Source organism: Vanacampus margaritifer, chromosome 2 (assembly GCF_051991255.1).
Source record: "Vanacampus margaritifer isolate UIUO_Vmar chromosome 2, RoL_Vmar_1.0, whole genome shotgun sequence".
Taxonomy (NCBI): Eukaryota; Metazoa; Chordata; class Actinopteri; order Syngnathiformes; family Syngnathidae; genus Vanacampus; species Vanacampus margaritifer.
This window is the reverse complement of record NC_135433.1, coordinates 50677342-50704654: the sequence shown is the minus strand read 5'-3', so window position 1 is coordinate 50704654 and position 27313 is coordinate 50677342. Positions and strand designations below refer to the sequence as shown.

Sequence of the window (27313 nt, the reverse complement as noted above, 5' to 3'; positions counted from 1 at the left end):
ATGATTTAAATGACACAGTACTCCGGTACCAAATTAGTACTGGTAAACTGTGCATACCTAGAACAATGTAATTAACTCCAGAGTATAAGTTGCATTTTTGGGTGCAAATTTACAGTATTTTACAAAAACCAAGAGGAAGAACAGTAGAGCTTGGAGTCCCACCCAAAATCCCCGTATCCTTAATCATGGGTGCGTTCGGAAATATACGAGTGCGTACTGATTGGGTGAGTTTGGCGAGGGAGTAGTGAGACTGTGTTTATGTATGAGATAGTTGATACAACAGTCAATTAAATGACCTGCGAACAGGCTGACGGGTATGGTTAAAAGGCAAGGAATAAGTTAAGCACGGATGTGTGTCTGTTACACTAATCCTAGTTTTAATGGACTACAGCCTGTGAAGATGATTTTCTCTCTCTCTCTTTCTCGCTGTGTAAAATAACAATTACCAATCTGGCAATGAGAGTTGAAATACATAAAATAATTGTTGCAAAGAATCAATCAAAGTTAGTCATTGAAACCTTGATTAAAACTATTAATATAAATGAAGTCTTATTAGCTGCAGCGAGTCTTTGTTGTGTGTTGCGTATTTGTTGTCATCCCTGTCACAACAGTGCTCACAATCAGCCGCAGAGGAAGGAGGGTAATAACAAAGCTCATCAGCTTAGGAGACCAACTTCTCCTCATTAGAATGAATCTTTCTGCTGCTCTCCTGGTGGTAGCAAGAATTTTCTGAACGTGTAGTGTCATATTCACTGGCACGCTGTTCCTTTGGTGTACCATTTTCAATTAAATGTCGCTCAAGTCTCAAAGTTTCACTGTGCAATTTTATGCGCTCTTCTCCTTGAGAGGTTGGATATGTCCATAGAAACAAGGAAGGAAGAATGCAGTTGAGAGGGAAATACATATGGCCTCCTCAGTTTGCTGTTAGCTACCTCATTCAACTGATCCAAATTTTTAGTGGCTACTATCACCACACTGTATTTCTTTATTTTGATTTCTCCACCAATTAATTGACAGCTAAACTATTTATTTTGACTTGGTGTAATTACTGTAGTTGGCAAACAAATATGGCCGATCTCATTCTTACCAATGAATTGTGCATGTAGATTGTCTTATTACACAGTGGCATTTTTGCCATAGAGAGAAAAAATTATGTGAGAACGCAGCGGGAAAATTAAATGTATTAAAGTTAGACATAAGTGGCAACATAAGATGGTAGCTTCACCTCTCCTGACGGCGAGTAAGGGACATTGTTAGGCCATTCATATGTCCTTGGTCTTGGCAATGCTTCCAATGCAGTCAGCTGCTGAGGTTTTAATGACTATGTGTTTCTGCTTCTCTTCCGTGCACCATTTTGAATGTCTGGAGAATGAACTAACGCCGCCAAAGAGTGACATTGTTCACAAAGAATACATCACTGCAAATTTGATTGCATGGTTTGTTTCGAACTGGGTTGAAAAGTGGTCAATGGCGGCCTGTGCACAATCACTTTCTTTAGTTCAAGAAAATGGGTGTGGCTGAGCCAGGCTAACTCGCTGCGCCCCAGTCATCACGTTGTACTCAGTTTTTTTTCACAGGCATGTTTTGAGACCCCTGTGAGCAGTTTTAAATTGTGAAGAATGTGACCATATGTCCTTAAATGGTTATTGAAATCATCATTACACACTTGCTATTTGTTCAGACCAGCACTAATACTTTGGAAGGCCATTTTAAAGTGATTCAGAAGACTCTACTTTGCAACTTACTTTGTGATCATTTTGGGAGATAGTCATTATGTTGTTTTAGTTTAACACCAGGAGGGCACAATACACAGAATAAGAGCCAGCAGGGAGTTGTAATTTCTTTGTAGTGGATGCTTGCCCACAGAGAATCCCTGTGGTTAGGGTTGGTAGTTGCCACTGTATGCAGTAATGCAGGGCAAGTTTACGAAGCACTTGACACGCCATGCAAAACAAATTGCTATCGATGCCAACAACATCTAGAAAATCTGCCATCTTTACTGAGAATAAATGTCATTGTGTCAACATAAAAATTAGATCAGCCAAAATTTTGACTGGTCAAAGTTTAAAACATCTGGCATCATATTGTGAGCGTGTCATATAATCATGGATAAAGATTTATTTTTAAGGAGTTTGGACCCCAGAAGGTTATCAATATACACTCTACATACTAAATAACAAAGGTTTTACTGTGCTATGATAAATCACCAGTGGTCTCACATCTTTGTTCAAACAAACATAATCATTAGATCAAAACTTCTCCCTAATTATACAGTGGTCCCTCGCTACTTCGCGGTTCACTTATTGTGAATTCACTATATCGCGGCTTTGTAGTTGGGTTCAAAATTCATACATTATGGGGTTTAACTTGGGTTGTACCTCACTGTTTTTCAGGGATTAATACCCCCCACTCCACTGCCCACCTGAGCTACCCCTATTCCTCCCGGATTTACTGCATTCTTTATTTTTGCTGTTATTTTTCTTATTATATTTAAAAGTGTTTAGAACGGTGGGAAGTTTGGGAACTGTGTGGCGACTTCGTTGTGGCTCAGTAAAAGCGTAACTTGCCCTGAAAAACATATCTATCTTTTTTTTGTGGCCATGGAACGTAACACTCGCAAAAAGTGAGGGAACACTGTATAAATGAACATACATCCAATTTTTATACAGTGCATATATACTGTTTGATTTGGATTGGAAGGCAGACCACTTCCTGGACTGGTTGCAAGTCAATCACAGAGAAAACGTCAACTGAGTGCGAACCAAACCCACACGGCATGTTTGGAAGTCGGGCAAGTGAATAATCACGACATACGAGATAAAGAATACGGCAAATATGATCTTATTTTTAAAAAATCGATTTGGCCAAAAAAGGTTTATTAAAAAAACATTCTAAGCACAACTGAGGTTAACTGCTGCAATATTGCAAATAAAAAAGTTCATTAGGCAGCACAACTTAGACCATTCATACAAATACAAATGTACAGAAAAGTCTTCATGGTGAATGAATACCTGACAATACATTTGCGTAAATTAAGTTGAGGTCAGTTGAACACTTTTTTTTTTTGTCTATGTGGGTGCAATAGGGAGAGAAAGTAAGGGTTTGAGTCAAGATGGTCACCACACCAAGAAAAGTCAGTGTAGGTGTGTCTGAGAAGAGAAAAATTGGAAGCCTGGAGAAATTTTGCCACAGATTTAGTATAGTACTAACCCTTTTCTATTGAGTTATTTCTGCCCAGACAGATAACGGCTTCCAAACAGCTCAAGGAGACATGATCTTCTTCCAGCCATCACAAATATCCATTTTACAACATTTTTTTCCAGACATTACGGATTTTCTTTTTCAAGTTTGTCTCTTTTTTTAGTACAGGCAGCCTTCCGTTATGTTTTTGTTGTTGTGATTTTAAAGGGATAATTGACACATTGAGAAGACAATATTGTCTAATTAATGTGACAACGTCATTATTTTTCATGAACAATTAATACCTTTAAAAACTAATTTTGCCACTTGCTGTTGACTGAAGATGACATCACTTGTGCTCAGGAAGCAGTTAACCACCAATCATGGCTCCGTATGCTGACCACAGAAAACAGGTGAGCCATGATTGGTCGTTACCTATTTCCTCAGCAAAGGTTATGTCATCTTCAGTCGACAGCAAGTGGGGAAAAAAATGGTTTCATAGGTACTACTAATAAAAAAAATAATAAAGTAAAATGTTAAGTTGTTTTTACTGCTGAAAATAAAGTATCCCTATAATCCCTATAATGTCATGGACAGTAGCTTTGGTTTAAGGCACTGAAAAGCGAGATTTTGATTTTACCCTTTCATCCACAATCTTTAGCATTGTCATCTGATAATCAGACAGAATTGCATGCAAATGATTACAACCTAATATTGTTTATACAGTTCCACTAGACTGGCCTGCATGCTGTATTCCAGAGATGTTTAACAATGATAATGTGGTATCACATCATGAAGTGCTTCTAATGACTTTAATTAACTGAAGTGAGAAACTTGAATATATTATTTCCTTTTCAAATCAGCAGCAGTGAATATCCTTATTTTTTGTGTACAGGACATCTAATTCAATCCCTAGAGTGGTTCAATCAATAAGAATTTGTTTCAACGAGAGTGGTTGCAGTTTATCCTTAGAAAAGCAACCCATTCATAGGGTTCATCAATAGAGAATAACGAGCAGGAAAGGTTTGAGAGACGTTTCTCGTGTCAATATTACAGCAACTATTCATGGAGTGGTGTGCACATGATGGGAGGCTGCTGTTAGGTCAGTCAGTCTATTATTTATCAATTCTCTGTATGACATTAGCACTATGACTTTCTTCATCATTCATCGTCACTGTAACCACAATTCAAGCCTATTAATACACATAGAGTATGCTAGTTGTGTCTTGATGCTGAGTCATAACAGAACAAGCCCATATCTCTGTGATGATCACCTGGAGGTTTCACTTGCTCCTGGCTCCCATTCTCAATTACTCCACGATAGTGCTTTCTCTACCATAGCACATATCTATCTATGTTTCCACCGTTAGTTTGAATTATTCACACCAATGCCATTACTGGGAACACTTGTGCCCCCCTTTACAATCTAAGCCCCTATCATGAAAGGCCATCAAGATAAGATAAGGTGCTCCGTAAGATGGGGGGCACACTTTCTGGGTTTTTACAAGTGGATTTACTCTCAGAGGAGATTCACTCCAAGCAACAGACTCGGGGTGAATTATTGACAACATTCATGGTGGGACAGAGTGCACCGTTAATTTGCGAGATTTTTGGCTCTCATGCTGAAAGACGAATGACCATGAGTGAGCTGCGTCAGTCAGCATCCTTCCTGCTTAAATGGGAAATGACTAAATGCAAGACTGCTTCAGAACTGACAAATAGTCTATTAATAACATCGATCCCCTCTTAGTGGAATATATAGCACATTAAGTTTTATCCCTCTCATTTATGCATTACTAACACAAAAACTCTATTGTGCATCAACAATTCAGTTCTTCAATTATACAGTGTAACCGCTGAGATAGAACCTGATCCATTTCTGGATGCTGGTTGACTACCAATATGTTCATATTTTGAAACATTTTTTTGAAATGAAATGTTTGAAATAGAAACAGGAACAACTTCACGGTTAAACTGTCGCCATCATAAAACCTTTATTACAGGTGTAAAATATTTTTAAAGGAGCATATTTTACTGTGGAATGTCCAATTTACAATGCATTTTTTAATTTAACTTCACAGGGACTTTAAAAAGACTTGCCGGATGTGGCATAATGCAAGGCGGCATTTTATCTTTTTATAATGTTGCAATAAAGCCAACGAAAAATCAACATTTCATTTACAGACATACAGCTATAAAGTATTTATTCTATGGCAGCTGTGAAGAATGCTGGCTCTCGTCACCACTCCTCCGCTCCTCGTTCCGTCTGCCTTGAAATTTTTAGCAATGAACTGTGGCCTCCTGTTGACAGCTGAGCCAGCAACCTGACTCCAACTCTCCACTCAGTTGCACTATATCGCTGTCATTTATCTAAATCCCAGAAATCAATTACAACACGCCAGATGCCAGGGTGAAGGATTTGATTTTCTACATATACCTCAAGGCACTGGCACAAGGCCTCTTCTGGCACTGAGGATTATAGATTAAGCAAATGTAGACAATCCTTTGGTTTAACATATTGTGAATATTAGCAACTGCACATTTTTGTGGTTATATAGCTCGACGTTCTGCACCTGCAAGAATCTACTTTGGATCCACAATGAGAACTGTGTTAAATATAAGATACATATATAAAAAATAAGAAAGATAATCATGCCTGTCTGCATGGTGGTACTGTAGTTCACAATGGTATAGAACAATACAGCATCATATTGATCAGTGTCTCTTTACCTCATCAAAGATCCAAAGAGGAGTGGACTAGTGGAGCTAGTGGGCTAACACAGCTATCTCTACGGTGCTCTTTTCATACTACAGTGGTACCTCGGAGTTTGAACATAATTGGTTCCTGCGAAGTGTTTAAAGTCTGAATTGTTCAACCTCTGAAACATTTTTTCCCCATCGGAAATAATGTAAATGCAATTAATCCGTTCCCAAGCTCCAAAAACAGAAATTTTCTATTTATGTTTTTTAGATTTGCAGTACAGTACAGTATTCAAAAAAATAAAGAAATACCTTACCTTTTTTGTTGTGGTGTGATGGCATCAGTGGAAGATAAATGCTATGTTAATGCTAGCTTTAGTTTAGTGCTGAGTTTATGTATTTTACATTGGGCATATTGTTAGACTACTAAGCGGTCCTTGCATGCGTTGTTTAATGTCAGGCACGTTGTTGAACAGCTAAGGTGGGTCCTCATGCCAGTATTTACAGAAGCAGTCACGGTAGTTACAACTGCGCGACAATCTCCTTCCTAATTCCACTGTGGTTCGTAGCACTGTATGTTTTTCTTTGCTGCCACTGGTACTGTTGTCTTTCTTTGGGCCCATGGCGAAGAAAATTGTCGTGGAAAAATAAAAATGCACTCGCGAGTATGGAGCACCTCCTTGAGTATTCACGATCTGACTGGAATTGAGCAGTGCTTCGTCTCAACTACAGCAATGTGAGCATTCGGCATTGCTCGGCTCTGCTCGGCTCCTCCACTCGACTACCCGTTTTCAAGGTACGTTCCGTTTAGCTTGCTTTGCAATTTATGTTATCTTTGGTAGTATTAAAAGTTCTAAATGACACTATGTTGAACAAACGGTTACCTTCATTACTGTCTGCTAAAAAAATTTTTTTTTTAAAAAATCAGCTTTTTGGACTTTTTGTTTTTCCTGTTATACTGAACTCATACCGAACTGTGACCCAAAACTGAGATACATACCAAACCGTGACTTCTGTGAACCATTACACACCTAGTAGTTCAATGCTCAATGTGCACAGCGCTTATTATATTATATATTCAAACTATCAGAGACAAAGACAGTGGTCTTCTGTTTCTAATGTGATTTCTGGTTTATATAATGTAATGGCTAAAGACAAGAATGGTTCACTTAAATGTGTCACTCTTGTCACATACTAGAGTGCAAATGTAAGGTAAAACCATGAACACCATCTACTTTATTTTTCTTTTTCTTTTTTTCTTTTTCTTCTGGAGACCTCAGTATTGTTCGTTCGGTAATTTTACCGATTTGACATGTCATCATCATTGCTCTTTTTTAAAAAAAAAAATATATATATATATATTTATTTTATTTTTTTTAAATTTTGAATGTGAATGTGCGTGTGAGTGTGTGTGTGTATTCATTAGTTCACCTAAAACCTATTAAAAAATCCCATACCGTTCACCTAAACCGAACACTTCCAGCCAGAGTCGTGACGCCGTCAGGAGACCCGAGGAAGGACCAAAGAAAGGAAAGTGAAATCCAATACCGACCAGACACCACCCACCGGGTTACCAACCAGAGTCCTTCGCCAACCCCAGAAACATCTAAATTCCAACAAATCAGGGAGACCTGAAGAGACCAAGGGAGAGACTGAAGAAAGGAAGGAAGGACAGACGAAGCAGAGTGAGATCCACAGACACCAGCCTCCACCTATTCAATGACCTGAGGAAGAAGCAGATTGTGTCTGAGTTTCGATAGATGCTGGTGTGGTGGATCTGGCATGCATCTACTTTTGACAAAATCAACAACACCATATTTTTTCACATAGTGGCCCCCACTTGTCGTGTCCTCAGAAGCAGAAGCAGCTCTTTTTTCCCCATCTGGCCAAAAATAACTGACAAAAAAAATGGTACCACCATCTGATATGGCCATAATGGAGATGTAATCCATTCCGAATTGATTTTATTCAGTTCATTTAATCAAATTTCAATAGTCGAATAACAGAAAGAAAAAAAGATGTGCAAGTTGTGTGACACTAAGCCAAAATATTTTGGGACCATGATGGAGGTGACATAGGAGAATCAGCTGGGTGGAACTAGCAAGCAAACCATGAACCAAGTTAAAGTTAAAGTACCACTGTTTGTCACACCCAGCTAAGTGGGGCAAAATTCATTCTCCGCATTTTACCCATCCCCTGAGGGAGCAGTGAGCAGCAGCAGCAGCCGCGCTCGGGAATCAGCTGGTGATCTAACCCCCCAATTCCAACCCTTAATGCTGAGTGTCAAGCAGGGAAGCAAATGGATCCCATTTTTATAGTCTTTGATATGACCCAGCCGGTGACTGAACCCACAACCTGCCAGTCTCAGAGCGGACACTCTACCACTAGACCACTGAGCTGGTTTGAGCAAAATTTCCACACAATTGAAAGCTTCATGACTAACGACGTGTAGGCCTAAAACGCCTGGCAAAACATGTCTCTAAAACCTATGGGTGAATTTAGAGTCACCCCCGAAAACCTGAAGTTTTCCTGAAAATTGAACAATATTAAAGTAATAAATATCTCAGCTGCTGAAGCAAATAGAAACACAATTCCCCCAAAATGTTCTTAGCAATATGCCACTGTCGACTGGTTACACCGATTCGAAGTCCTCCCGCGCCGTCGTCAATCGCGTCATTTATTTCATAACTTCTGCGAATCTCTAAAATAGCTTAACTTAAACCAGAAACCTGCTCAAATGTCACAAATTGGTCTTGAATGAAAATCTGCGATGCAGTGAATTTGCAATAACTGAACCATGAAGTAGTGAAGGAACACTGTATTCGGTTGTTGTTTTTGCTACTATGGAACGAGCAATATTTACATATATAAAGCTGAAGCAGGTGTATAGAGAAAAAGTGCTGCTCTATCGCATTGCATTCCAAAGCAGAGGTGCAAATGAGTTTAGCCGTGCAACTTGATAACAAATGTTTGTGTATGTCTATGGCTTTATGTGTCATATATGGTACCGCATAGGTGGCCGTTATACATTCTTATGAGGGAAGAGGCAGGGTGTGTGCTGCCACAATATTTACGTCATTAAACAATTACAAACAAACACTTAAAACAAGTTAACCCGTGGGCAGTATTTTATTTTGAAATGTATACCAGTATTCATTACCATACCAGTAGTCATTACCATAGCAACCCAACTAGACAGGTCAATATAGGCACATGAACACAATAGATCTGATCTGGTCACTTAGAAATGACAGACGGTAGAGCTTCAAGATTGATTTTGAACAACAAACCTTAGAGTAGACTTCTGTCCATCATCATTTAGATGAGTGTGGCCTTATCGGTATTGCCTTAGTGCAGATGCAACCTGTTCTGCTGCCACACTCAACACATGCTGTTAACACACAAATGACACCTCACATTCTATTTGCAGGGAAGTGCTGACTATTAAGTTCTTGAGAAGTGATAAGCATAACTATGTCTGTCTATACACATCGGCCTGAATGTTCCCTTGTTATCACTACATAGATAACACCAATGGCAGCTATGTGAAAGGGGAAAGAAGCAAAATGCTGGGTCATAGAGTGCATGTATTAAATATATAAAGGGTGAACTTTTCATCAGCTAAGATTGCGTTGTCTCAGTCAATAACAGAAGGAGCAGGTGCAATGAACTTTCCTTTCCTTTCTGTGTTACCTAACATTCATTTGAACCAAAAGAAGAAAAAAATCCATGCAAAATGGAGAGAATGAGAATCAAGTAAGTGGTGTGCCATTGCGCATGCTTGATGAAGCACATTGAAGTAAGAAGGTCACGTTTCAGTCTTGTGCTTGGTGTTTTCTTAGCTTGAATACGCTTGGAAGAATAGACTTAGCGTTTGAAAACAACGTCGGCCTGTGAATGGAGGTAGAGCTGCCTGCTTTGGAGAATTGTCAGTCTGTTATGAGACCACGAGAAGAACTATTCTGTTCAGTTGTAAAAGCACAGATTAATTTAAAAAAACATTAGGTATTATTTGAGAAATAAACTAGAGCCTATGCCCCTGACTTTGGGTGAGACCTGATTCTTACCTGATTCCACTTCGAATAACCACAAGGACAAGACACTGACTGGTAGGTGGAAGACAAAGGTGTGTAGACAAACTGTAATTGGCTGACATTGGGACAGGGGATTGAGAGTCGACATGGATGGAATGATTCCGCATTATCCTTGTCTGCGAAGCCATGTTAGTGTTCTGTTCTTGGAAACAGGTGGACATGAGTGCAAGCAAGACAGCAACTGAAAAAATAATCATATTTATTTGAACTCAACTGACCAAACTGACGAAAGAGTGTCAAATCAGAAATTAAAAAGCCTTAATAAGAACATCAGGGGCCACAGGAGACAGCCGATTTTGTGTTGCACCGAGTTGCTACAGCATGTGTGTGAGGTTCAATCGCCAGATGTGTGGGTGCAAGTCGCCTACTTTAATCAGTTCGCAATTGTCCAGTTCAGTCACCTTTGACCATGTCGCTCAGTGTGCGGCATTGCCTTAGTTTTCTCTGATTATTGAAGAAAATTCTGCTGGGATACATGAATATTTTCCTCCATCTTTTATCTCTATCCAAAGCCGGCGTCTGTTGGTGAGTAGACAAAAGACTAAAAGAATCAGCATCCCCGGGGGGTTGCGTGTTTCTCAGTGCTTTCCAAAATTGTCTTATTTCATTTAATAAGCGGATAACATCTGTCAATTCTGGTAACATATTGTGGATTGCTGAAGAATACTGAAGGCATATTACTCTTTTATTTGCTGCAGGGTCCCGATGAAGATGAAAACCTGCCGCATCCTGACCTGTCCCATTCCCAACAGCTCACTGTCCAACATAGCTTTGTCCAGGAACATTTTCAGGCACAGTACAAGTGAGTCATCATGTTTCTTTTTACACTAGAATAATTTTATATATATATATATATTTTTTTATTTTTTTTATTTTTATTATTATCATTTTTTTTAATTATTATTTATTTAACTAATCATTTTTTTCGGCGGGGTGAGGCAAATCATGCCGGTCACATTACACTTTGAATTGTTTTTGTTGTTGCTATCTAGTTGTAAAAAATGTAAATATGCAGTATATTGAATTTAAATATGACATTACACAAAATATGAAATTAGATCTCGCCAATGGTTATAATGATGTGGTCTTGCCGTGTGTATATCACGCTTAAAAATATAGTCCGATGGATTTGTTTTGGCCTATACGAGACGTTTTGGGCGGACGTGCAACATTTTACCGTCAGCCAAGCTACAAAGACAAGCGACTGTCAGTGGCATATGCAAATTTAGCTGTGCAAATGCTCGCTGCTGATTGGTGGACTCGTTTCGCTGACCTGTTAGGAGTTTGATTCATGCATCTTGTCTGTATATTTCTTCCCTAAACCTCTCATTTCATTGGTCCATTTCAGTGGTTAGTTTAGTTACCAATTTGTCATACCTGATCCTACTTGACTGTTTGTTTTAAGCAATGCAGCTCAGGGTTAACTTAATTTTGTACCTACATAAATTGACCCAAAAAACAAATTTATTTTTGGCATTTTTGGTTCTCCATAAATCTCATCTCTCAGAGCCCAGCGAGTCAATTTGCTTCCGCCATGTCAAGCCCGGGATGCGCTCCTACTCCACTACTTTTAATGCAAATGAGGGATGCCACTACGATTGGTCGTAATTCGGCGACATTCCATCCCATAAGGGTGCACAATGGCGCAAAGGCCCCGCTGTACTGTAGCTCCTCCCGTCTATGAAAATACCAAAAGAAAGAAAGAAGAAAGAAAAGTCCACCCATGTGCACATGTAGACTGCACTTTGCGCTAGATTTGCGCTGGGCACGGAAACAGGGCCCTTTGATTTTATAGTCTTTTACGCGTTCACAATGACAATTTCACAATGACAATTTCACAAAATTCTACTAAAGTGTGCTATAAACACAAGTCAGTCACTAAGTCATCAGTAAGGTTACAACAATAACGCAAACAAATCTGTGGCTTTATCAACTTTTCATTTGCATGAAATCAATGATCAGCAAACCTGTGGACTGCTTAACTTATCTAGACACTATATAAATGAATATAAATTTTTAATATAAAAAAAAATCCTACCTATTGACATAAAATTAAGCTTTTTTTTGTTCTTTCTTTAAAATTGTCAAGTTTAATTTGATTAATTGTAGGGATGCGCCGAAAATGAGAAATGCTTGGCCAAAAACTGAAAAAAAAATTGTTAATTTTTTACAATTATGATTGCATTTATTATAATTAATTAAAATCATAATATTATTATAAAATATTTAGGCCTATTTAGCACGGGCATTTTAACAAAGCACAATATAAATTGAAATGCGTCCATGCCACAGACATCAGATACATGTTGGCGAATGGTACATTAAACACCAAACGCGGGGTGAGCAACTGAGCATCTTCTGGCGGTGTAATTGCACTTTATAGTCAATGTACAGTACTTGGCAACGGCGGGCACGGATGCGTGCGGTGCGGTTCGGAAGAAGCATTTGTAGGGTATTTGGAGCGGGACACGCGTACTTAAAATCGACATATTCACCAACCTTTAAAAATAAATACATTTCTTCGCACCAGCCAATCGGCTTTAGGAATGGACTTCAAAGTCACACACGCCGTCCTGTACAGGTCTGTCGCCACCCGGAGATAGTGGTAAGTGCTTACTTGTTTAAAACTGTTGATAACAATAATGCTAACATTAGCTAAAGTAATTAGCATGGCCACCAAAATGCAAGTGAAAAAGTGGAAGCACTCGAGGGGCTCGCTCTCATCAAAGAAAAAAAGGAAGGCGCTGCAGTAGAAAGAGTGGCTCACCTGTACTGCAGTACTCGGCAGCGCTCTCTTTTTCGACATAGTTTACCAAGCAACCCTCTCATTCTCTGGCGTGCACAATGAAATTGCCGGTACTCACAAACGCCAGCAAGTGACAAGGCGGACACTCACTCCCGTGTTTGGTGTTTAATTCAAACAGACACTTGCTTGCAGCGGTTTGTTGTTGTTTTTTGCTTGCGTCACCACAACATCCTCTTTCGGCCATAATCTTTCGGCTTGAATTTTTAATTTTATTAATTATTTTATTTTATTTTTTTAATTATTAAAATTTTGGGTGGCCGAATATTTGGTGCATCACTAATTAATTGTCAGCCCTAATCAAGCTTGCATTAATATTCATAACACTTCTCAAAGTTTTCCACAATCATAAAATGGCTTTTTTTTCTCATCAACCTTGTTCAAAAAGTCACCACATTCTCCTTTCTCCCACCTTTATCTAAACATTAATTACTTTGAGTTTACTTTCCTTTTAGCAATATTGTGATAATACTGACTCTTGAATACCTTCAGCGCACAAATTGAACTATAGAGAGCTCACTTACCTTCATTTACACCATGGAGCTGATAACGATGCAACATCGTGAAAGCAAAGCACATTGAAGAAGATGACAGAGGTCACATCAGAATGTTTAATGTACTTTTTAAAAGGTGCCCCTTCAGAATGAACTTGCTCTAATCTTGTTTACAAGTGCTGAGCTGCCAGTTCCTTGTAGCATTGTCAGCTCGGTGTGACTGCCAGTCATAGTACGCTTACTTACTCTCCTCAAATGCTTGAGATATTTTACTTTGAACATTAATCATATTAGGACGCAAACTAATGCAAAGATGTTGAGTTGCATCACATTCACTTGGAAGTTTAAGTGTACCCAAGAAACAAGCCAGTTAGGCTAGTTTGACCAAATGCAAGCAGCTGCATGTGGCTTTGAGGCAAACGCCCCGAAAGCTGGGATTAGATGAAAATTTCTTGACTCCTGTGCTTCTCATTTCCTCTGAAGTCCTGAGGCCTCAGCATTCCCCACACTTCTCCGTGTGGTACCTGACGCAATGCAATGTCGAGAATTATTTGACCAAAGCAGTGTTTCTCAACCTTTTTTCAATTATGTGTACCCACTGTGAAATATTTTTTACCCCCCAACCAATGAATAGCATTTTTGGTTGAAAAAGAAAAGAAAAGAAGACTTATAACTGAGTGCTGTGCCATCATTATTAAGTGCCCACCTTTGGAATCTATTCTCAATTTTTAATTAAAAAAATAAAATAAATCATTAACTTAATTATTATTATTTATTTTTTTATTCAAATGATTGACAGGTTGTGCAATGTGGCATCTGACAGGTTGGGTTGAACCATTCTGGTTTGAGGAGACTTGGTTATTTTTTTATTTTTTTTTATATAGATGTTAGTTTTTAAAATTATTTTTATATCTCTCATACCCCCATGGAGTGCCTTCATGTGCACTCAGGGGTACACACACAACCCAATTTGAGAACCACTGGACCAAAGCATTATCTCTATAGAAGCCCACTGGGTCACTGTGCAGTGATCACAGCATTCACACAAGCTTAACTCTTTGACTGCCAGACGTTTTCAGAAACGGGATGTCGCCAGTGCCAGCCGATTTAAGCATTTTGAGTGATCTTTCAAGGTCCACAGAAAATGTTGTGTTTGGAGTATGGAAACACACATACTACCAAATGAAAGATTGAACTCTCATCTTTCATCAGAAAAAAAAGTTTGTTTCTACCTTATTCCGTTCTTCAGTAATCAACAATAGAAAATGGTTACTTTCACCGAAATGCTGTTTTGAAACAAAAAGCGGAGAAAAAGAGCTTTTTGTGAAACGATGTTATTTCATGCACTCTAGTGAATTGTACACTTCTTTTTGTCCATGAATGATGCCACAAACACCTAAATAGTGCTTTACTTCTGTAATACACCACCACCAACAATGAAAAAGTGTTTTTAGATTGCAAAATATGTTTATTTCCATTCAACAGTGTAACAATTTGACAAAACAATTTCGCAAACTATTTACAAATGTGTGCAACTGTGGTACTACTTACAATTATGTGGATGTTTCAAATACAGTTTTTCTTTTTGTAACACTCCCCTGCGTGCAAAGAGACGGAGCAGGATTTGCACAACAGATTCGTTTCACTGCGATTGCCCCTTTCACATGCAGACGTTACACTTTCTTGACGGCCTTTTTTTCCGGGGAATAGCAAGTAGCAGACTGTACCCACTCCTCCGATGAATATACATTGGACTCGGGGTACTCTTCATCGTCCTTGAACGTCCGCCTGTGCAGAAGTGCTCGGTTGTGCTCCGCGTTTTCCGGTGTTAGCATGGCTAGCCGGTGAGGCTTTATGACGTGGTCATACCCGCCGCGTCAACGCTTCCAACTTCGGCGTCAACCTCGGAGCCACCATCATCATCATCGTCGTCATCACTGTGCTCTTTAGCATTGGTCGATGAGCTGCTTGCAACCGGTCGCATTGTTCGCTTCCTCAGCCATCTAGCTCCGCCTCACGTCTTCTACTGCTGCGTCAACGCTTCCAACCTCGGAGTCACCATCATCATCATCGATGATGATCATCGTCGTCATCAATGTGCTCTTTAGCGTTGGTCGATGCCTTTCGTCTTTGAAAAAAATTCCCAAGTGTGAGCTGCTTGCAAACGGTCGCCATTGTTCGCTTCCTCAGCCATCTAGCTCCGCCTCACGTCTTCTACTGCCGCGTCAACGCTTCCAACCTCGGAGTCACCATCATCATCATCGATGATGATCATCGTCGTCATCAATGTGCTCTTTAGCGTTGGTCGATGCTTTTCATCTTTGAAAAAAATGCTCAAGCGTGTGTTTGCAACCGGTCGCCATGTTCGCTTCCCATCCCCAGCCATTGTCCCCTCTAGCTCCGCCTCACGTCTTCTACTGACGCCTACCCAATCTTGTCAAAAGAGAGTCATCGCTGCCATCTAGGGGCCAAAAATAGTCATTAGGCTAACTAGATCTGCTTTGAAACTTTCACAACAGCTGGCCAAGGCTTTCCTCCACCCGTTTCCCCCCCCCAAAAAAAATAAAAAAAATTGGAGAACGTCTTTTAACGTCCTTGGCGGCCCTCCGTAGGTTTTTACTAAACGTCATTTAACGTCCTTGGCAGTAAAATAGTTAAGCAAGTCAAGTCTGCTGTAGATCATAATCACAATGATACATGTCCTGTGGTCAAAGTATCATATTTTTCAGCAGAAATACAGTATTATAGTAGGAAGATATATATATATTTTTTTACTGCATTCTGATCTTATTTGCCTATAGACAAAAGCTAAAATTGTGTGTTTACTCAATGCATTTATTTGTTTGTATGTGCATTTGAATATTTCCAATCACTGATGTGATGCGTTTGGCTAATGTTGCCCCGTCTGACCTGAAAGGCCAGTTTGGTTCAAGTGGTGCTTAGAGTTTATGGGCTCAGTAAATGATCAGTTTTATTACAAGCGTATTGTAGCCCCACTCAGTGAATTATGAGGCCCATATTTGGGTTTAATGCTCTCGCTTTGTCTCACAACTTTGGCATAGTGTACTTTCCACAAAAAGTGCTAGGTTTTGGTACAACTATGGATGAAATTCTTGATTGATGAGGGTTGGTTATTTCTTATAATTTAGATTTGTTTTAGATATGAGAAAATACACAAGTCAAGTGTGTTTCCACATTTTTATGATAAATTTGCTAGGGATGGGCGAGTACCGATACCAGGTATTCAGTATTAGGCCGATGCCCGGCCTTCTTCCAAGGCCAGTACCAGTATCGGTGGCATTCTTTTGGTCGTTTTCAATCACGAATTACAAATTAGAACAATAGAAAACTGCCATTCATGTCATGTAATTTTAAGATAAAAACTTATAATACAGGGTTTCCGCAGGAAATCATTAAATGGATTTTGCTCAAATTAAAGCCTTGGATGGCATTAAAAAGCGTTAAATATGATGTCTATAGGCACTGAAAATGTAAATACAATTGTAAAATCCTTTTTTCATACTTTATTTGACTTACAACGCTGTCCAAAGGAGTTACTAGAACACAATATAGCAATAATAAATATGATAAATATATATGTATTTATGGAGACTCGTGACTAGTTGTCACTTAACAAAATGGCCTGGAGTCCACAAGTTGCTTCATGTTCCAAATACCAATTGCTACACTAATGCCACCTAATCGGAGAAAAACACCTCAACTCAATTCTGTGACTCAATGTTTCACACTCCTTTTAACTGTTTAGTTAGTTTTTTTTAAGTTGAAATAGCTTTTACCACCACATTTGTAATATATTCCTCCACTTTTGTATGAAAATGTATTTATTTATCTGAAAACTCAGGTTTATAACTGAACCACTGCATTTAACGGTTCGTTTAGCAGTCTGTTTCATGTCTGAACAGCACTGAAATAAAATATTAAGGCTTTATGTTCCATTAATATAACATTCTTCCATGCTTAATGTGTGAATCCTAACCCTAAGTAAGACGTTTTGTTGAATATTCTCATAAAAAAATTGGTTTAAAAATCGATTCGGCCGCATATCGAATCGATTTGAGAATTGCTCGCTGTAATATCGCGATATATTGCCGAATCAATTTTTTCTAACACCCCTAATCAAAACATCATGAACACAGGAGAAGTGACAATGGCGGGTAATTCAAGTACAAGACCGCCTGTTGAACGTGGGAATAAAGAAGCCAAATATTTTGCTGCAAAAGCATAAGCAAGCTAAGGAGGCCGCGCAAAACTACTTCGACACGGCTATCCGGCATTGTTGTTGACAGATTGACGGTTCGTGCGCGGTCACGCGAGAATTGGCGCATACGTCATCATTCAGCGACAATGCGTCGTCATTGAGCTGCGACCATTACGTCATCGCTGGAAGAGTATCCTGCATATGGTGTCCAGACGGACGCGTACGGGGCGCGTTTTGAAATCTTTGCACTCTGGAGCCCGATTTCAAAAGTGATCGCTTTCAAGCTCCAAAACCGCGCGATCGTGTGGACGAACGGCTTAAATGGTCAGAAACTTGTGAGGATACATCGAAACTGGCTTTCGTGTGGACGGGGGGGCCTCAGAGTGGCCAGACATGACATCCCTCAAACTTGTATTCCAACACTCTTCCAACCGACTGCCCTTTTTGACATTACAAGAATGTTGCAAAAAACAGGCAGCTGATCAACCTGTGATTCAGATCTAAACGTCACCACATAATGTACAAATGCACAGGCCAATGAATTAAGCGCTAAAAGAATAATTTTTAATGCCGACAGCTGCTGTTTAGGCGGGAAACTTGTTTGGGCCTGACTTAATTCTGCCTCCATTTTTCCTGCCATTAAGTTGCTTTTATTATGTCCATCCCCCAGTTAGAACAATCAATCTATTATTTTGTAGTTTTTTGGGGGCATATTCATTTGTAATGATCGCTTCACTGAAGAAAGCGGCATCAAGCTCTTGAGTCCTTTGAGCTCAGCCACATCCACTAGAGGAAGTATACGTATATCCCTCGACCTTTGCACGCGTACTCCATTACTCCATCACGAGAACATCACCTCTCCCTTTAAAGCTTTTCTCTTTTTAAGTGTTTTTGAGCAGCGCAGGGCACATCTATGTTTCAGTGCGGCTTGAGTGTGATTTGGATGCACAGTACGCAATGGCCCCTCGCTGTTTCCTGGCGAGGATCAGACATCCGTAGGGCAGCCATTCCACTCTGCCAAGAGGGAGTGATCCAGTGCGAGCCAGTGTCAGCTGGCTTTGCTTCAATAGAGCTTTATTCAGCCCACATTTTTCCCCTATCCATCCAGTAAGGACAAAACTCATCAGTTCGTATACCTTCTCGGCTGTATTTTATATTAGCAAAAATAAATTTGAACCTTATTTATTTAGTGCACCTATAGACTGTGTTGGAATTACCAAGTGTTTTGTACATATCACTTGGAGAGAAGCAATCAAATCCATCTGCAGTCAACTCTATCCTCAATTTGTGTGCAGCTTCTACTTCCAGGCTGTTATGGTAGCAGCGTGTAAATTATGTCACCGAGTGCACGTTTCCACCTTGCAGACCTTGCTGCAGGTTTGTTCATTTCACAGCAATAGAAGGAAAAAAGCCTCTCAATCTGATGATCAATACTAAATGTATTAAATCAATTTGGTTGTTTTGTTTGCTGTTATTTTTAGGCTGGACAGCGCATTTCATGTTTGTAGGTCTATCACGTCAGTCAAGTTTGTACCTGTATTTGTTCAGGGATTGCCTCATAAGCAGACATTCATCAATTGTACTGTGTATTTCATTGATTAAGTTACACACGATCTAATCAAGTACCATTACAATGAAGCCATTAAATAAATGGCTTCATTGTAATGGTCCATGTGTTTCAATGGGGAAAGATGGTTTGAGATAGATATGTTTTGAGTTATGAGCGTGGTCATAGCAGAATAAAATTCCTATCTCAAGGCACATATGCATACAGTAAAAAAGAGACCGCTATGGTTTCTTGCTTCACCATGCCCCCGCTCACACACACAATTTGTTGTTCACTTTAATGTCTGGTTCCACTAAAAATGTAACTGACAAAATATGGAATGCCTAAAAGCGCCATTTTTGGCAGTGCAATGCCATAGCTATTGATGTAAGAACTTAAGGGATTTTGGTTATTATCAACAAAACCTTCTAAAAAAGTATACAGTAGATCAGCTCTTGTGATCAACTCTGAGATGTTTTGGTTTTCATTGATATATTGGTCCAAACAAATGTGCCTTTAGTTGTAGTAAGCATTTAAAATGATGAACAGAAAGCTGAAGAAACAAGGGTGGGCTCTTAATTTTATTTTTTTCAATGACTACACACACACACACACACACACACACACGCAAGCGTGCACATGTAGCAATAACAAAATTACAATACAATCCGTTGTTTATGTAAAGATGTCAAATTAATATTAACATAAACTGAGGTTAGCATTGTGTGGCTGTGGCTCTCCTGAACTGTGCCAGTGGCCCCTTTCGAAAATTAACGGTTCACCCCTGTTATAAGCTATCGGAAAGGTTTACAGCGATCCATTCAGTTTCCTTACCCGAAGCAAACTCTTCTTTTTCTCCTTATTTATTTCTCAGTGGGTAATGTAAAATTATAAATAAATCACCTCAAATGAATAGAAATTGGTGGTAGAGGCTGGGCATCTGTAAGCATGATAGAATTTGCTGTCAGTGGACCACATCCTGTGCATTGAGATGCAGAGGAAGAATCATTAGAAGTTCTCTACATTTCCTTAAAGCGACCCCACTGTGGCATTACAGAGCATTACTGGCACCGTGGAGAGTGATGCAACATGATGGAAAACTTGTCTTTTCCGTGCTCTCAATCAGATAAGAGTATATATATAAAATAATATATATATATATATATTTTGTGTGTGTGTGTTGTTCAGATGTGATGTAATTAAGCCCACTCCATTTCTGCCACACTTAATCAGTGGAACTCAGAGATTAATTTGAAAGTACAGCCAAGTTTTGGAAACTAATATGTCTGCATGTGCTTTGTTTTGCACAGATCTTCGCTGACATGCCCCCATTGTTTGAAACAGAGCAACACCTTTGACCCTTTCCTTTGCATCTCACTCCCCATCCCTCTTCGTCAGACCAGGTGAGTACTTATGAGTTTCACTATAGTAGCAGTTTGCCTGCAAATCCAACACAATCAAAGGTTTAGTCTATGTTGTTTCCATTTTGTGGAATTTTGAGGTGGATTTGGTCGTCCCCAAGGCATGAGTGGAAGGCAACGGGATTTTTGTGGTGGAAAACCTTTCACCGTTCATTGCAAATGCTTCAGTTTGTTTGGCGGAGATTTACATTAAGGGCTTATTTGGTTGCAGCAAACTGGACCCAGTTGCCTTCATGGGTTTTTATGGCCTGGAATCTCCACAAACTCTGGTATAGACAGCATCCTTAAAAGATTCACTTGAAAAAGTCACTTTGTCAGCTAATGACATCCACATGAAGATGCTCGCATAGCTGCAAACAAGCTGATGTCAGCACTTAGTTTAAAGCACTGTTCTGCTAACGAAGCCTTCAGCCTAAACAGAGGTGCGATACAGACACTAAAGGTGCTTTGGGATCACAAATGGCTGCTACAACAGCTGCTGCTGACGTATTTGCTATTTTCTAGTGACTACTTGTTTACATTTGTGATTAAGTCAGCAAGTGGAATATCATAGGTCACATTTACTCTTACATGTACAGTCTGCCTCACAAACCAAGTATAGAAGATAGTTCAATGAGGTAGGTCAGAAAAGGATTTTAGATACTATTCAAAACTTTACTGGGAGCCAATACAAGAGAAATGTGATATATTCTCCTAGTTCTCATCAGCACTTCAACAGCAGCATTCTGGAAATAGGGAATAATCAACGGAAATAATGTGGTTGCACAAGTGTGCACGCCCTCTTATAACTGGGGATGTGATGTGTTTAAAATTAACCAATCACATTCAAACTCTTCAATGGAAATCATCACGCACCTGCTACCATTTAAAGTGTAGCTGATTAACACCAAATAAAGTTCAGACCTAGTAGACTTTTCTTTCTTTCTTTTTTGCTTCTAGAAGAAGCCTGAAGGTTTTGCGCTACCACTGACAACCACATTATCGGTTATTTTTACATCCCTTCTCAAAACATTTTTTATTATTCCATTGAGTTGTGCAGGTTCAAGGTCAAATTGGTGGAAAAGGTTTTGAAATTCTGGGTATTTTATTTATTTATTTATTTTTCTTTATTTTTTTCAGGAGAGCTCAGTATTGTTCATTCGATTTGACATCATCATTGCTCTCCTTTGTTTAAAAAACAAAAACAAACAAATCAATTAAAAAAAATTAATAAATGTTTTTTTTTTTTTTTTTTATATATATATACATATATATATATACATATAAATTCTGGGTATTTAAACACTGGTGTGTGAACCTGTTATATATGTGATGTTTTTGATGATACAACCAAAGAATGAATCATGTTCTTTGAGAGAATAGCAGACTCCAGTGTTGTTCACATAACACGATTTTGTGAAACAAAATTGCATGCATCAAAACAGGAAAAGCAAGTGTAAGGTTGTCAGAGCAAATGAAAGAATCATTTCACAAGATCCACTCAACTGCCATTTCAGATCAAAGCGTTCAGCATTCGTCCATCCATCCATCCGCCCTGAAAACCTGTTTTCTAGCCCTTATTAGAGTTTTTGTGTCATGTGATGCTACTGTTTCAGTATTTGCCATTCTAAAGCAATTGAACTCGCAAAATCTAACGGATGAATGATCTTTTCTGCACCTCTTTAGTGTTTATTCTTTCCAGTTCTTTCTTCAAGGTTTAGTCTTGCACACATTAGTTTATCCAACATGAGTGGTTATTTTTAGAAAAGAGCATGGTCCAAGATGAAAGCATTTTCAAACATTCATTTTTTAAAACGTGATTGAAGAGGTATGCTTGGTAGAACCAAATGAATGTTAAGGTTATTTTTATTTCTTTGTGCGCAAATATTCTCAGTGGCTGAGCCATGTTCTCATACACACAGATTGCGTCCAAACAAATATGTCCTGTGCTGAACAACCCAAACATTGGATTGTCTGCTGATGACATTGCATTCTTTGCATAATGGATCATTTTGTTTATCCAGTATGGTTGCAAATCTATCTTGCATTGGCCCAGCTATAGAGCTGAGTTGCCATCACTTTTTTTTTTTTTTTTTACTTGCAAGCAGCATTTAAAATGTCCAAGTCAAAATTGTTTACCAACTGTCAAAATCTTATCTTGTAATCTTCACCTCTCCAAAACCACAATTTTTCACCCCCCCAAAAAGTAATTTTCCCTAAGTCACCAAACACTGTGCAACATTCCATGATCGATCGCGATAGGTGAATTTCACATAGAGATTGACTTTTGAGGGCGTGGGGGGGATTTACGCCTTTTTTTTTAAACTACCACCCTTCTAAACTAGGAGTGTGACGATATATCGATATCGCGCTAAATCGTTATACTTTGTCTCCTGATAGATTATCAATACGCCTACGCAAGTATCGCGACATTTGTAGTTAATATGCAGCCACTATAACGGCTCCATTGTTCATTACTTATCAAGCAATTACTTGGCAGGCCGCTAGGGGGAGCGCCTCATAAGAGTGGCGGGGGAAATGTATGGAAGTCTTCAGGCGAAGAAGACTCATGAGCTTATTTTTACTTGTGTAAGACATTTATTATCTGTCCAGCAACGGACTCAGTTTTGCATACGTAACATTTTAAAACATATTTTATGGTTTGACTTTTTGAAGCACACAATTTCTCAGAAATATTAATATTGATTTACTGTAATTGGATTTAATATTTAAGTAATTTTATTTATTTACTTTTGCAATGTTCCACAAAAAAAATCGTCACCGTTTATATAATGAAACAATTCACTATGTAACTGGCTGACATGTTGCGTGACAATAGTGTTTAAGAAAGACAAATTTGTTGACAGAAAGTGGTCTCTGTTAAGAAGACATTTGTTTTTGTTTAAAAAAAAATACACTAAAGTACTCACTGTGAAGAAGACACCAGTTTTAATATTTGGTTTCAGTGATAGTACAAAAAGGAAACTGCTTTCTCATTGAAAAAACATCAATTAATGTCTTGAGTAGTTTTATCATAGATTATCGTGGATTTATTACCTGGCCAATATATTGATAATCGCGGTATCGTCATATCGTGAGATAATCGTTATCGTGAGCCTTGTATCGCATATCGTATCATATCGTGAGGTTCCCACCAATACTGAGCTGATGATTATAGGCTGCATGCAGAAACTAATGGGAGTGGAGTGTGCTCTGCCTTCAACAGCACACGAAGACGACAGTTTACTTTCAGCAATATGGAATTCCATCTCATTATTGTATTCAGGTGCATCAGTGATTAAATCAGTCATTTCAGATGCTTTGATTGGGTCGGCTTCCGGCTGAGTGGCCTCCCAGATCTTGCCACACTTGATTTTATCTTTGGGGGCATTTGAAGGCCATGTGGTGTATCGGGAAAAAGATACATGACATAAATCATGTCAAGGAGCATCTCAGCCATTACAAGCCTAACTGCAGCTGCGCCAGTATGTGTTCACCATGGAGGACACGCATTGAAATGTGTTTTTAAAACTATGTCAGTCATGTAGAGGATATTAGATAAATAAAAATGGTTTTCATGAAAAAAAAATCCTATCTCTGGAAACTTATACACTCACAGAAACACAAAGATAATAGGCATGCCGCATTGCTTGTCAATGATCAATTTTTGTAACCCGGTGCACTTAACAAAGAGAGGTGAGGAGCAACTGCTGCTCAACATTATCAGCTTGAAAAGCTGCATGAAAGGGCTGGCAGCCTCTGGAGAGGTCAGAGCCAAGGGCTCCCTGCTTTTAAAAATGCAATAGATTCCATTATTTGGCAGTCATAAAACTTAACTCCTAATGATCCATTATTAATGTTAAAATGTATTGATTTATTCATGAAAGTCTTCTTTTGTCCCCTCCTGGCCGTGGCGCAGTCTGCTCAAACCCGGCACAGAACACCAAATAGAGGCTACGCTCATCCTAAGTGTGTGTTGGTCTCTTGCAGGCCCATGTGTGTGACTCTGGTGTTCAGCACTAAAGGACAAAGGTACCTGCGAGTCTGTCTGGCCGTGCCACTGTTTGGCTCTGTCGCCTGCTTGAGAAGGATGGCGGCTGATGAAGGAAACATTTCGCCAGATCAGGTAAACAAACGTGACTTAGGTTCATCCTCTTCGATTTTGTTTTGAACATATTGAAATTTTGATTCCCCGTCACACTACTTGACCTACTAACATGGTCCAAATGATCATTTTGCCCTTTCGATTTTGACAAAATTAGGATGTTTAGAGCACCCACACCTGAGTTGACTGTAATAACTGTGTACTTTGTTTTTAAGGGGCAGCAAAACAAAATGACAATACAGTAGAAGAAATATTACAAACTGATGATAGACATTTTATTTAAGATCAAGTTAAAGATCACTGTGGACTCCGGTTCAAGATGACGGCTAGTTCTGCACATCCTCAGCCAGCCGAGGCTTAAATCTGGTGGTTATTTATGTTTATGGATTTTTGCTACGCATTGCGCCAATGGAGCTCAACACTGCCTCCTGTCAGCAGCGACACCGTACTTTACTCAGAGTGGCTTTTCTGGTCAACAGAAAGACAAAATATTGTTATTGTTAATATGTTTTGCTGGATTTTGACTGATTTTGTGTTCGATTGCTATAAAAACATGGACCCTACCAAAAGAAAGATTAGAGTCTCTTCTTTCATCAGGAAAAAAAGTATGTTTCTATCTGTTTCCGTTTTGCAACAATTAGCATTAGGATGTAGCTAAGTTTCATCATTATTCACAAATCTATTTAGAAATGTGAGTAATAAACTTTTTTTTTCAACATGGCCCCTGGTTGATCTCTTTTGCTCTACTGCCACCTGCTGGCCGTTTGTGTAATAGCTACCATTTCTTCAACCATTCATTGCAGTTGAGAGGCTGCATCAAAGCCTTCCGTATGCTCTAGCACAGTGGTGTCCAAACTCGGTCCTCGGGGGCCGGTAGTCCCGCAGGTTTTGGATATTTCTCTCCTCCAACACAGCTGAAGCTCATCAGCAAGCTCTACTAAGCCTGATAACAATCCTGTTGATTGAAACAGGTGCGTTGGAGCAGGGAAACCTCCAAAACCTGCGGGACTACCGGCCCCCGAGGACCGAGTTTGGACACCACTGCAGTCTAGCATTAAAAAAAACACATAAAAAACGTATAAATGCGTCTTTTAAAATAGACCATATTTATAGATTTTTGGGAGCAAATGAGTTAATTGGCGAAATAAAGGAAACAAATCATGTCTATTGTGTGAGGTGTCGTCATGTGTGTGTAGCCACTGGAGGCACTCAAAGTGCAATACTTCTGTTCCCTTCTTTGCCATTTATTTGAACAGGAAATGTGCAAATTCAGCTATATTATTCATTTTAATGATGAGCTCATTGACATTATTGGATTGATAAAGAAAGTCAATGTAAAGGACGGGCTAGATAACTAAAATGGCAAATAATTGAAAACATCTTACAGTGAAAGCGATGCAGCTATTCCACACTGTTGAGAAACCAGCATTTAAAGAAATGCTGAAGACTATTGATAGGCAGTGCGAACTGCCCAAATAAAACTTTCCCGCACAGCCATTCCTGCCTTGTGCAACCAAGTGGAAAAAATAAGTTATCGTGACAGGCGTAGCCCTAATGCTCATTGCACCCATTTTTTACCGAAAGACATTAAGGATGGTGGCGAGAAAACACGTTTATTCTGCATTCTGACACGGACATTCATGCAAGTAAAGATAAATGACCTGGTGACGACTGTAAAACATTAATTAATATTTCTGGCGCCACATCTGTCTTAGAACAGATAAAACAATAGCAGCAATATATAAAGAATTTACTACTTTTAGACCCAAAGTACTGCAATATTACCATTATACAGTATAATGGTAATAATTGGAGGATATTATTTTTTAAATGAATGGTTTTCATAATAAGCTGAATCATTTATTAGTAATTCAATAACAGACAATACAGCAAAAACCTTCTTATTCTTGGTATATCTGTCCCTCTATAGGTGATCCTGACCGAAGTTTACTCCACCGGGTTCCAACGCTCCTTCTTTGATGAAGACGATCTAACCAGTATAGCAGAAAATGATGTCATCTATGCCTTCCAGGCTCCACCCCTCTACATCAGAGGAGGCTCTGCACGGACTTCAGGTAGCTTTATGTTTGAAAATCCAGCTCAAGGTTCATGCTACATGTATTTTAAGTGATGTTATTGTTGTTTGCTGGTATTATTACTTGCTTTAACGTTTAAAACAGCCAGTTTAGTATTCTTAATGAAACCCGCAGGGAGTGCACCTTACTGCAAGGGGGCCCTGAGGAGCACATTAAAAAGGGTATAACATCACATAGAACACTGTGAATCATGCACACACACACACACACACCGCTAAGCTCTCTTATGCCATCAGATTTATGTCTTCACGATGTTCCAACTGTTTCTCAGCTTGCGGTGTGCATTGTGTACACACGTACTCGTCTGTGTCATTTCCCAATCATGGCTCTTATTTGTACTCACTCACAGGAAAGTTTAAGTATTGCTCGCCAGTCGCCACTCCGTTTCTAAGAGAAGAGTTTGACTTTTGTGGTTTGAATTTTTCCACAATGTGCTTGTTTGTTTTCCTAGTCAGATTGACAATTTAGTTTAGCTATTGTTGATGTCTTTCCCTTTTTTTTTGAGTGTGTATGTTGTTGGTTTAGGAAGTGTGAATGTATAAATGCTGCATAAAGCGTATGAAAAATACTGTTACAGCCAAGGTTATTGTAGTTAATGAAAACTAATGTTTATGAAACTAAATAAAACTACACTAACTACAATCATAACAAAAATGTCCTTTGTTTTCATCTTTTT

The 27313-nt window shown here is 39.1% G+C and overlaps 1 protein-coding gene across 1 annotated transcript in view; it reads left to right on the top strand.

The window, feature by feature from the left end:
* The window catches only part of usp43b (ubiquitin specific peptidase 43b), a 79604-nt gene that overhangs the window by 23272 nt on the left and 29019 nt on the right, over positions 1-27313 (top strand). The window contains exons 3-6 of the mRNA XM_077559044.1: positions 10673-10776; positions 20347-20439; positions 24427-24562; positions 26472-26616. Coding sequence (XP_077415170.1) covers positions 10673-10776; positions 20347-20439; positions 24427-24562; positions 26472-26616 — 478 coding nt within the window. The remainder of the gene's footprint in view (positions 1-10672; positions 10777-20346; positions 20440-24426; positions 24563-26471; positions 26617-27313) is intronic.